Source organism: Nannospalax galili, unplaced genomic scaffold (genome assembly GCF_000622305.1).
Source record: "Nannospalax galili isolate Female #2095 unplaced genomic scaffold, S.galili_v1.0 scaffold290, whole genome shotgun sequence".
In the NCBI taxonomy this organism is placed as follows: Eukaryota; Metazoa; Chordata; class Mammalia; order Rodentia; family Spalacidae; genus Nannospalax; species Nannospalax galili.
In genome coordinates, this window is record NW_008331486.1 from 8,036,265 (window position 1) to 8,048,560 (window position 12,296).

A 12,296-nucleotide genomic window follows, 5' to 3' on the forward strand; every position below is an offset into this window, starting at 1 on the left:
ATCCAGAGTTCATCCAGAGGCCATTCATATAATATATGTATAGATGTGACATTCTTACAGAAAATTCCAGAAATCAGATGTATGTAGGTTGATAAGTTTCACAAACCAGATATCCTTGTGTAAGCATTCCCCAGATACAGAATCACTGGTGGCCTGCCCAGTCACTCCCTGTAAGCAGACCCCACAGTCTGTACTCGTGTGCATGAAGTCTCCCCCAGCAGGCACTGACTGGAAGAGTTATCCACACTGTGGCCTCTGGCTGCCTGCTATGTGGCATCCCATGGGATGAACATACTCCAATTTGTTTCCCAAGTAAGACAAATAAAACTCTTAGAGTCTTGGAGTCTACTCTTGGAGGACATTTGGGGTGTTTCAGGTTTGGGGGGGTCTCCCAAATGGTGCTGCTGGGACAAGAAGCCACCTCAGGGATAGGCCGAGTCACAGTTCCCAAGAAGCTGACAGAGGCAAAGTCCCTGGGCATGTCTTCTGTGTATCAATGAGTGCATTGATGATGGGGATGTCCCCATGTGCCATGGTGGGGTCTTCTGAGACTGCAGAGGTGACACATGATACAGTGTGATGGGTGAGGAGCACTCTGCCCACCTCCACCCTCTGGGCTGTGGTGTCTGGTATCCTTCCTGTGAGCTGCTTCCTCCCGAGTCCCTGTGTCACTGTCACAGCATAGGGATAAGACAGCTCTTTAGTGTTTTGTTTTGGTTTTTTTTTTTTTTTTTTGTCTTTTTGAGACAGGATCTCCCTGTAGCCCCAGCTGTCCTGGAACTCACTATGTAGACAAGGCTGGCCTTGAACTCAGAGATCTGCCTGCCTCTGCCTCCCAAGTGCTGGGATTAAAGGTGTGCGCCACCATACCCAGCCTGTTTTGCTTTTTTAAAAAATATTTTATTATTTTTATTTTATGTGTATGTGTGTATTGCCTGCATGTAGGTAATTGCACCCGTATCATGCAATGCCCACAGAGGACAGAAGAGGCTGTAGGACCCCCTGGAACTGGAGTTAGGAGTTGTTAGCTGCCATGTGGGTGCTGGGATTCGAACCTGGGTCTTCTGCAACAACCAGTGTTCTTAACCACTGAGCCATCTCTCCAGCCCCCTTGTTTTGCTTTTTTGAGACAAGATCTCATGTAGCCCAGATCGGTCTTGAACACACTATATAGCCAAGGACGTCACTGGAATACTGATCCTCCTGCCTCCTCTTCCTGAGTGCTGGGATTCCAGGCATGCACCACCATGCCTGGCTTACAAAGTCTTCATGTGCCCATTTATGGATGAAAAGAGGAAGCCTCAGAGCATCCAGGTTCTTGCCACAGGCACCTGTCAAGTATGTAGCAAAGCCAGGACTTGTGCCCAGGGCTGCCTGACAGGCAAGCCTGTGTTCAGAACTATCCTGCTTCTCTAAGCCAAAGAACTGGCTGCTTTCTCCAGAGCCTCAAGACCCAGACTTCTCTAGAGCCACGGTGTCCCCGGACAGGAGCAGGCTTGTCACCTCAGGGTCACAGGTTGGCAGGGGATGGCCTTAACATTAGAGCCACAGAGTTTGACTTGAACATGCGCCCTACTACATTGGTTTGTGGGTGAAGCCATGGCCACATAAGCCTTTAGGAAACCTCTTTCTTGGCTTTGCCTCCTGAGATGTCTTGGGTGCTGCCCTCTGGGTCAGAGGTGATTCATTCTTTTAGGGATTGACCCTCTCGACAGTACAGGGACATGTACCACGTCCAGGATGAACAGAATGCAGTCAGCCTGGGCAGCGCCCTCGTGACACTTCCGTTCCATGGAGGCTATGGAACTCCCAGGTTCCAAAGATGCTAGTTAGAAAGATAAATGGTCAGCTGGGTGTGATCCTGCATGAGAGGCAGGGAAGGCTGGGAGATCATGAGTTCAAAGTCAGTTTGCAGCACATAGGAAAATCCCATCTCAAAAAATCAAAGCCAGGGGCTGGAGAGATGGCTCAGAAATTAAGAGCACTTGCTGCTCTTGCAGAAGACCAGAGTTCAATTCCCAGCACCCATGTCAGGTAGTTCACAACTGTAACTCCAGCTCCAGAGTACCTGATGCCCTCTTCTGGTCTCTGAAGGCACTGCACTCACATGCAGAGACACAAACACACATACACATAAATAAAAATCAAATAAATCTTAAAAAAAAAAAAAAAACTAGGTTGAAGATGTAGCTCAGTTGGTAGAGTGCTTGCTTAGTGTGCATGAAGCCCTGGATTTGAGCCCCAACTAAAAAGCAAATTATTCTCAAAAACATTCTTCTAGGGGCTGGAGAGATGGCTCTGCAGTTAAGAGCACTGGCTGCTTTTGCAGAGGACTCAGGTTCAAATCCCAGCACCCACATGGTGGCTAAAAACCATTTGTAACTACAGTTCCAGGCAATCTGATGCCCTCTTCTGACCTCCGTAGGCACTGCAGGACACAGATGCACTTACATACATGCAGGCAAAACACTCATACACATAAAAAACAACAAACAAAAATATACCCCCCAAAACATTCTACCAGAGGGATCCCCAAACCAAAGACGACATATTACATGACCCCATTTATAGGAAATGTCCAGAAAAGGCAAGGGTGTGTGTGTGTGAGGGAGTTGGCTGAGTAAGAACAAGAGGATGACAGAAATTTTCTAGAAGTACATTGTAATAGCTAGTAAATTTCTGTGTACTTTCTGAAAATCATTAAAGCAAGGCATTTTATGGGGTACAAATTATACCTCAATAAAACTGCTTAAACCATTTGCTTTGTTTAAAGCCAACACTTATTTGCAAGCATTGCAGTGATTCCCAATTCCCATCAACTTCCATCTCCACATTTGGCAAAGGGACAGATTCAAATATACATACTGTTCTATTGATTTATTTATTCGAGGCAAGGTCTCATGTATCCTAGTTGGCCTTGGACTTGCTATAGAGCCGAAAGTAACCTTGAACTTTGGATCTTCCTGTTTCCACTGCCAATGTTCTGGCTTTGCAGGTATGTACTACCATGCCTAGGGTTTAGGGTGCTGGAGCCTGAACCCTGGCCATTCATAGTGTATGCTAGACAAGCACTCTGTCATATGAGCCATAGCCTCAGCCTGTTTGTTGAGAGACAGTCTCATGTAGCCCAGGCTGGCCTGGAATTATACATCCAGAGATGGCCTGATCAGCCTCATCTTTGCCTCCTAAATGCTAGGATTACAAGTGTATGCCACCTGACCTGTCTTGTTTTGTTCTTTTTAAATTTTTTTAAATATTAATTTTATGTGTATGAGTGTATTGCCTGCATGTATGTGAGTGCACCCATGTTGTGCAATGCCTCGGAGGTCAGAAGAGGGCTCTTTGGATTTCCCTGGAACTGGAGTTAAGGGTGGTTCATAGCTGCCATGTGGGTACTGGGAATCAAACCCAGGTCCTCTGCAAGAGCAGTCAGTGCTCTTAACTGCTGAGCCATCCCTCCAGCCCCTTGTTTTGTTCTTGAAACAGGGTTTCCCTATGTAGCCCTGGCTGGCCTAGAATTCACTATGTAGACCAGGCTGGTCTCAAACTCAGAGATCCATCTGCCTCTGCCTCCCAAGTGCTGGGATTAAAGGTGTGCGTCACCATGTCCAGCACCTGTCTTGTTTTTTGAGACAAGGTCTCAGGGAGCTAGCCTCGTACTCACTGTGTAGCCAGAGATGGCTTTGAACTCCTGATCCTCATGCCTCATCTCCCACTCCCTGCCATGAAATGACAAACTATACCACCACACCCATATCTTCAGATGGGACTGGCATCAAGACCTGCCATCGTCCCAGTGAGTGATTAGAAAATCACTGCCTTTTAGGTGGGACTGTGTTGGAGCTACACTAGAAAAGCACCTAAGAGACCAGCGCACTCAAATATTGAGGAGTGAAGTTCATGCCTGAAATTTACTCTAAATACTTTGGAGAACAAACATCTAAAAGAAGAATGGCAGAGTGTTACTTGTTGATTAAAGGTGCTGGTTTCAGGGGTATAGCTTGTTGGGTTTTAAGTTGTGTGGTGTTGTGGACCAAACGCAGGGCTTTGCACATGCTAGGCAAGTATCTGCCACTGAGATGCACCTTCAGCCCTTGAAAAGTTTTATGCATGCATGCATGTGTGCACAGATGGTACAAAGGTCAACATTCAATGTCTAATCACTCTCCACCTTATTTTTAAAAATATTTTTTATGTGTATGAGAGTATTGCCTGCATGTATGAAAGTGCACCCATGTTGTACAATGCCCAAAGAGGTTAGAAGAGGACGTTGGATCCCCTGGAACTTCAATTATAGGTGGTTGTTAGCCACTGTGTGGGTGCTGGGATTCAAACCCGGGTCCTTTGCAGAAGCAGCCAATGCTCTTAACCACTGGGATCTCTCTGGCCCCATACCACCGTATCTTTTGAGACAATTTCTGATTGAACCTGATGCTCTATGATTCAGCTAGACTGGATAGCCAGCAAGACCCCAGGGGTCCACCAGTCTCTACTTCCCCAGCAGCAGGATTATAGGCTGCTATGGGCTTTGCTTGGCTACCACCTGGGTGTGGGGGATTAAACTCAGGTCTTGATTTCTAACTACCCGTGGGGACACATGCAGAGCAGCTGGCAGGCCGCAATCCTCCGGGATCCTGTCCCGGTCCTTCTGCACTCCTGGGGGGAGGGTGTTGAACACCTGTATCTTACAGATGTGGAAACTAAGGTCCAGAGAGAAGCAGTCTCCAAGGGAAGGCACCTGAGCTAGATGAGTTCTGGGGCACCCAGTGCACACACGCACCTCACCTGCCCTGAGAATGTGCAGAACCTCCCTGTTCAGCTGCCATGTGGCCCCAAGAGGGATCACAGCCCTTGCCAGGCTGATCTTGCTCCTTCTGGAACTCCTACCCACAGCACCAAAGGGCAGCTCTCCAGCCTGCTCAGTTGCTGCCATATTCCCCCAACCCCCATGCCCAGCAACACACAGCATGGAAGAGGCTTTTTCAATCGGTTTATTTGACTCACAGTCAGTGCACATACTCTACCATACGGATTTTGGAAGCTGCAACAGATTGGGTGCTAGAGGGCAGTGCGTCGACGCGTAAACAAGGACAAGATAAAGATGCCACTGCTGTGTGATTGAGGGGCAAATCAAGTGGGCCTTGGCCCAGGGTCACATTCACAGCGTGGGGTTAGTGCAAATGAACGGAATGTCGGGGTGAGTGCGTGGGGGCTGCTCCCTCCCCGGCATCGGCCCCAGAGAGGAGTGGGAGCCAGAGCCATGCCCAGCACCGCCCCTCCTCATGGCATCCGCTTGCCCCTGGGAGCCCTGTCCCCCCTTCCAGGGAGGGACGTGGTCCTAGGAGCCAGTGTTCAACTCCAGACCAAACAGGAGTCTTTTCTCCTGAGGGTCTCACAATCTGGAAGGGGCCGAGCCTCCAAATAAAGTGTTAAGGCAATAAATAAAACTTCCCAGCCCAGACGGAAACACTGGCAAAGTAGTCTGCAGGAAGGGACTGCCAGAACCCCTGTGGCTGCTGGGCCAAATGCTAACAACAGAACCGGCTGCAGGGCCTGGTGGTGCCAGCCCTGAGGCAGGCTCTAGGCCCCAGCGTGGTCCCAGAGTGCTTGTGCGTGGAGTAAAAGGCAAAGTGCCGAGCCCAGCTTCTTGTCTGAAAGAGGGTGGGGAGCTGGCCCCAGTGCATGTCCTCTGCCCTTCTAGCTGTGGTCCCTGGGCCCTTGCCTCTGGGGCGGCAGCCAGCAGCACAGGTGAGCTGCCTTTGTGAGCCCAGGTTAGAACCCTCAGCTGGAGCCTAGCACCACCAAGGGAGTTCCAGGTCTGTGGGAGAGTGGGGAGTGCCCAGCTTCACTCCTCCATCTTTGGTGGTGGCAGAGGTGGGCGGGACACTTTGGCAGGGCATGGAAGTGTGGGAGGCCAGCGTCCTGGGTGGTGCCTGGGCTCATCAAGGGTTGATCCCAGCCCAGATGTGAGCACAGGGGGAGTAGGCCCATTCCTGGTCCCTCTGGATGGTGGGACTGCACAGTTGCAGGTGGCTCCTAGCCAGGACCCAGTGACTGCTGTCCTACCCTTCCCTTCTGTCCTGGCACTCCTGGAGCGTCTGCAGCCCCACGGGCGCTGGACGGTCATGGTCCCCTATTCTGAACACCCAAGCTCTCCTCTCAGTTCTCCACAACTCCTTCCTCTCTCACTGCGTTCCCCCCACCAGGCCCTGCTGACATTGGCACTGTCTCTGCTCCCCAGGGAACCTAGGGAAGCTGGTTAGGCTCCTAGTAGTTCCAACCCTCCCTGTGGAAATTTGTCATCTGGGTCTTGGGATTCCCAGATGAGGGGGTGGAATAGGCTCAGGGACAATGGCCCTTGGCCACCCAGGCCTTTGGATGCCAACCCAAAGGAAGGGAGGGGCGGCCTTCTCTGCCGTTACCCATCACCCATGTAAGCAAGGCCCACTCCAGCCTATGCCTGCCATTACTGCAGCTCTGACAGGGGCCCATTCTCTTGAGGCAGGGCCCCGTTCAGCCTAGTGCTGCTGGCCACCGGCACCCCCAGATAGCCCAGCAGGATCTCGCTGCGGCGCCGAGACAGCTGCAAGATGTCATCTGCCAGTGCTGGCACCGATGTGTAGCGCATGTTGTCCAGGTCAAACATGTCCCTCAGGTACTGCACAATCTGGTGCTGGGGGTGAGGGACTGGTGTTGGGCTTGGGTCCTGTGACACCCTGTAAAGTCCTCTCCACCACCAGGCCTCAGCTCACCCCCCCTCGTCGGGCACCTGCCATCCTGGCACTCCTTCTAGATCTTTCCTCTGCAGCAGTGCAGGCCCCCACCCTCTCTGGCACTGAGGAGTGCCTGTATCAGGAGAAGGGACCTTCCCATGTACCTTGAAGAAAGCACACACTTCTGAGAGCTGAGGCTTGGGTCCGAGAAAGCCAAAGGCGAGCACAGGACTAACATGCTCCGATACGGAGTAGAAATGGGAGATGAAGCCATCAGGCACCTGTGGTAGGTATAAGGGCTGAGGACCAAGCTGGGATTGGGAAGGGGGATCATCTACAGGCCCATCTATGTCCTGGCTCAGTGGCCCTGTGTGTACTGCTCACTTGGAGTGTATACTGCAGGGTAGCTGGGAGAGCTGCCTCAGGTGGAACTGGGGCTCAGCAAGAGCCCAAAGCACTGGCCAGGGCAGCTGGTACTAGCTGGGTAGCATAGCCTGGTAGACACGGGGCATAGTGAATCTCAGCTGTGATGGAGCAGATGCCAGCAGCCCACTGGGCAGGAGGAAGGGCTCTGTCTACTCCTAGCCTCTGTCCACTGGCCTGCCCTCCCTCCCTTCTGGGGTGCTTTTTCTCCTCTGCTGAGTCCATGGACATATGCTGATGGCTGCCCTGGGCTGTGCCTGGGGGAGGAAACAAGGTGGATCTATACAATGTTAGGGTTCCTGGTCCAGTGGAGAGAGAAATGGCAGGTCAGTGAGTGTGGGGAGTGAAAGCCCAAAGATGGCATGGAGGGGGGTGCTCTGGAGACCTCCCTGTACCTGCCCCTTCCCTACCCAACCCAACCCAACTGGATAGGAATCCTGATCAGCACAGTCTTCCCCAAGGGGTGTGGTCAATCACTCACCATCAGAAGCCTCCTTTTGGCTTTCAGGACAGACCAGCAGGCAGTGGCTAGGGCCTAAAACACAGATAGGCCCCCATCCCGGAGTTAGAATACTATAACCCACAGCCCTGCTAACCCCCCAGCTCAGGACAAGCCCTCCCCACAACTGAGCCCCACCCAACCAGCAAGATGGCACTCTGTGCCCAAGTCTGGCTTTATCTCTCCCCTAAATTTGGCATCAGAGACCCTTTTTAAAAAAAAATATTTTATTATTTTTATTTTGTGTATGAGTTTATTGCCTGCATGTATGTGAGTGCACCCATGTTGTGCAATGCCGCGGAGGTCAAAAGAGGGATTTGGTTTCCCCTGGAACTGGAGTTAAGGACGCTTCGTAGCTGCCATGTGGGTGCTGGGAATCGAACCCAAGTCCTGTGCAAGAGCAGTCAGTGCTCTTAACCGTCATCTCTCCAGCCCCAAAAACACTTTTTTTAAAAAAGAAGTATTTTATTTATTATTTTTTATTTTATGTGTTTGAGTGTATTGCCTGCATGTCGTGCAGTGCCCACAGAGGACAGAAGAGGCCGTCCAATCCCCTGGAACTGGAGTTAAGGACGGTTCATAGCCGCCATGTGGGTGCTGGGATTCGAACCTGGGTCTTCTGCAAGAACAACCAGTGTTCTTAACCGCTGAGCCATCTCTCCAGCCCCCACTTACTTTTTTTTTAAACATATGTGTGTGTACCTGCATGAATTTACATGCACCATGTGTGTGAAGGTACCCATAGAAGCCAACCGGAGTTACAAGTGGCTGTGAGCGACCATATAGGTGCTGCCAACTAAACTTGGGTCCTCTGAAACAGGAGTAAATGCTCGTAACCTCTGAGCTGTCTCTCCACCCCAGACACACCTAATTTTGAATCTAGGCTCTCTAACCCTTATTACTATGGGTTCCTAACTAGGTATTTGTCTTCCCCAAGCCTCAATTTCTGCCTCAGTAAAATAGCCATGACACAGCATCCCACCCACCTCATTTGGTGGCTGCAGGAAACCAGAGTGTGTCTGTGAATGGCCCAGTTGAAGACTAGTCTTCAGCAGTACAATGTTGCCAAAGTGTCACTGCTAGCTGTTTGTTTTGGGGGTTCAAGGAAGTTTACCACCACCACCACCCCTTTTTTTTTTTTTTTGGTTTTTTTGAGACAGGGTTTCCCTGTAGCCCCAGCTGTCCTGGAACTCACTATGTAGAACAGAATGGCCTTGAATGCACAGAGATCCACCTGCCTCTGCCTCCCGAGTGCTGGCATTAAAGGCATGTGCCACCATGCCGGCTTTATCCCTATTTTAACTTGACAGGATACATTAAAACTGAATGGAATCAGTGCCATCCCAGAGCAGGGAAGGGCAGGTGAGGCACGATGCCAGTGGGAAAGCACACCCTGCTGGTTCAGAGCCAGAGTGCTGCATTGCCTGGAGAAAGCCCCGGCCTGGCACCCCAGGTCTCAGGGGGACAAGGGCTAGCCCAAGAGTGGAAGGGCTGGGACATGGATACCCAATCCTAGTGTCCCACTCTAGGGACAGTAGGAAGGGAGACAAATGAATGCCCAGGGTCATGTAACATGCACGTATGGGAGAGGGACAGTGGCGTACCGTTTCCTTGAAGCTGTCAGACAGCCAGCGGTTCCGCAACACAGCCAGCACCGAGGACGGGGGGTTCTCAAGGTCCTCGAAGGCATCCATAAGGATGAAATCGAGCACAACATCAAAGAAGCTCATGCATGCCACCTGTAAGAGGGGAGCTGTGCTTGACACGTAGGGAGACTGGAACCCCGGCTCTGTGCAGGGGTCAGCCAGCTCCGGTACTTAAACAGATGCAGAGCTGGGCACAACCCCATTCCCTGTTCAGTGACCTCAGTCAGTGGTAAGACATGCCAGGTAGTTCAGTAGGAGCTGACTTACCCCACGGCCCTCCAGCTCCAGGCGGGTGGTGGCCCAGGTCTCAGGCCTCAGGGCATAGTTCAGCATCTCTTCGTAGGTCTCCAGGAAGCCTTTGGGACTCTGTGAGGAGAAGCACAGCCTGTTCTAGTTGTGGGAGAGGCTCTGAGACCCAGTTGGACAAGATTCAAAGGGGCAGGAACGTGCAAAGACAGGGCCCCAGAAAGGCAAGAAGTGTCTTCTGCCTGAATCTTCCAGAGAATCAGGGTGTGTCGCGTGGATTCCATATCAGGGCACCCAGCCATATCATTTACCCAGCTAGCTCATTTACCAAGCACCTGCTGCCTTGTGGGAGGGGGACATGGCCAGGACATGATTTCAGCTTGGAGGTACCCAGGAGAAGGTGCAGTTTTCAGGGGTGAGATGCATGGGGCTGTTCTGCAGGAGCTGACCTCCCATCTGTGTTGCCATCAGCCCAGCCTGGACCTAAGCACCCCATAAGCAGCAAAGAAAGCTGCTTACAGGGGCTCTGTGTGGCTTAGTGGGACAAGCCTGCCTAGGAGCCTGGCTGATACATAGAAGTACATCCACTCACAGGGTCACCAGGGTCAGAGAGGTTTCAGCCTTGGCCCATGGCTGCAGTTAGGAAATTACCTGGTGGTACAACCCTGGAGCTTGGCACTTCCCACAGTGCCAGCATTTTCAAAGATGTGGCCTGGTCTATGTCCACCTGTCCGGGGGCCCTGATAGGGCCCCACAGATTCCTGCTCCAGTCACAGGGCTCAGCGTGGTGCTTGGCAGCTGCCAAGGACCTCTGCTACTTCATAAAATAACAAAGCCTAATGTTACACTGGGGCAGAGGTGGCAGAGGCCTGCTCAGCATGGCCTGGTCTTAAGCTACCCTCACTCCTGGCCTCCTCCTACTCCTGAGAGGACATGGGAGCCAGCTAAGAGCACAGGCTGGACCCTCCGACTTGGCTGCAAAGCCTGGCTCTGTTTCACTTGCTCAGCAGCCCCTGCAGGCTCCTTTCCCTCCCTAGGCTGTTTCCTCCCAGTTAAACCAAGACTGTGGCAAGGCTCGGATGAGCTGCTGGGGGTAGAGAAGCAAATACAGCTCACAGAACTTTGGGGCAGGTGGCAGGAGCAGGAGTAATCACCTGTCGAGAGTTATTGGAGCTCTGCACTGGCCTTGGGCACAGCTGCATCTGGCTCGTGGCCTGGGGAGGGGAGAGGGTACCACAAGTAGGTTGCAGAGTGACAAGGCCTCAGAGGGAGCGCCCCGGTTCCTCTCAGTCATCAGGCCATATACCTTTGCATATGCTTTTCTACGTGTATTTCACAACAGAGCTGTTTAAGGAGGGGGCTGGAGAGATGGCTCAGTGGTTAAGAGCACTGGCTGCTCTTGCAGAGGACCTGGGTTTGGTTCCCAGCACCCACACAGTGGCTAACAATTGCCCCTAACTTCCAGGTCCAGGGAAACCAATGCCCTCTTGAGACCCCCATGGGCATTGCATGTACAGGTGCACTTACATACATGGAGGCAAAACGCTAATAAAATAAAAATAAGTACAATACATAAACAACTGAAGAACAGTGTGCTGGGCTCAGAGGGGCGGCTCAGAGGGGCAGCACAGGAAACGGGCCAAAGCAGGGAAAGGGTCTGGCATACATCCAAAGCCCTAGGCCACCCAACTGCACAGGGCAAAGTATGCTCAGCAGAGCCATTGAACAGTGCTCAGAATGTACTGAGGGCAGCTAGACCAGGAGGTCTCAAGCAGGCAGAGAATGAGGGCAGATGCCGGGCTTTTAACTCTATTCCTCCAGTGAGGGAGGGCAGGAAGGGGCCTAGTCAATAGCTTTGCTCCAGCAGGACATAAACAATCCCAGCACTCAGGAGGCGGAGGCAAGAGGATGGCCATGAGCCTGAGGCAGCCTAGGCTACAGAGTGAGAAAAAAAACAAAAAAAGGACTGGTGAGATGGCCCAGCAAGTCAAGGTACGCTGATGACCCAGGACAGATCCCTGAAACCCACATGATGGGAGGAGAGAACAGACTCCCATAGGTTATCCTCTGACCATCATATGTGCACCACGGCACACATGCAAACCCCCACCATGCAAAATAAATAAAAAATGTAATTTAGCCTGGTGTGGTAGCACAGGTCTTTTTTTTTTTTTTTTTTTAATCTTTTTGAGACAGGGTCTCCCCGTAGCTCCAGCTGTCCTGGAACTCACTATGTAGATCAGGATGGCCTTGATCTCCCAGAGATCCATCTGCCTCTGCCTCATGGGACATGCCTTTAATCCTAGCACTTGGGAAGCAGAGTTCTAGGCCAACCAGGGCTATACAGTGAGACCCTGTCTCAAAAAAAAAAAAAAGAAAACGAGGAGCTGGAGAGATGACTCAGCCCTTAAGAGTGGTAGCTGCTCTTGCAGAGGACCTGGGTTTGGTTCCCACACAGTGGCTAACGACTATCTGAAACTCTAGTTCCAGGGGATCCAGTACCCTCTTCTGGCCTCTGTGGGCACTGCATGACACAGGTACACTTATATACATGCAGGCAAAATACTCGTACACACAAAATAAAAGTAACTTTAAAAAAAAAGTAATTAAAAAACAAAAAACCAAACACCAACCTGGTCTACATAGTGACTTCTAGGCCAGCTAAGACACGTAGTAAGGCCCTATCTCAAAAAAGAAAAAAAAAATCCCCCCCAAAATGACAATAAAATAAGCTGGGCATGGCAGTGTACCCTTGTAATCCCATCATCT

At 51.4% G+C, this 12,296-nt stretch overlaps 1 protein-coding gene across 1 annotated transcript in view; it reads right to left on the reverse strand.

Annotated features, from left to right (window-relative positions):
• Positions 1 to 4,970: 4,970 nt before the first annotated feature.
• The window catches only part of Miga2 (mitoguardin 2), a 35,586-nt gene continuing 28,260 nt past the window's right edge, over positions 4,971 to 12,296 (reverse strand). Inside the window, exons 12-16 of the mRNA XM_008826032.2 lie at positions 9,549 to 9,647; positions 9,240 to 9,374; positions 7,618 to 7,671; positions 6,878 to 6,994; positions 4,971 to 6,673 (exon numbers count right to left, since the gene is read on the reverse strand). Of these exons, the coding sequence (XP_008824254.1) occupies positions 6,467 to 6,673; positions 6,878 to 6,994; positions 7,618 to 7,671; positions 9,240 to 9,374; positions 9,549 to 9,647 (612 nt within the window). The 3' untranslated portion in view covers positions 4,971 to 6,466. The remainder of the gene's footprint in view (positions 6,674 to 6,877; positions 6,995 to 7,617; positions 7,672 to 9,239; positions 9,375 to 9,548; positions 9,648 to 12,296) is intronic.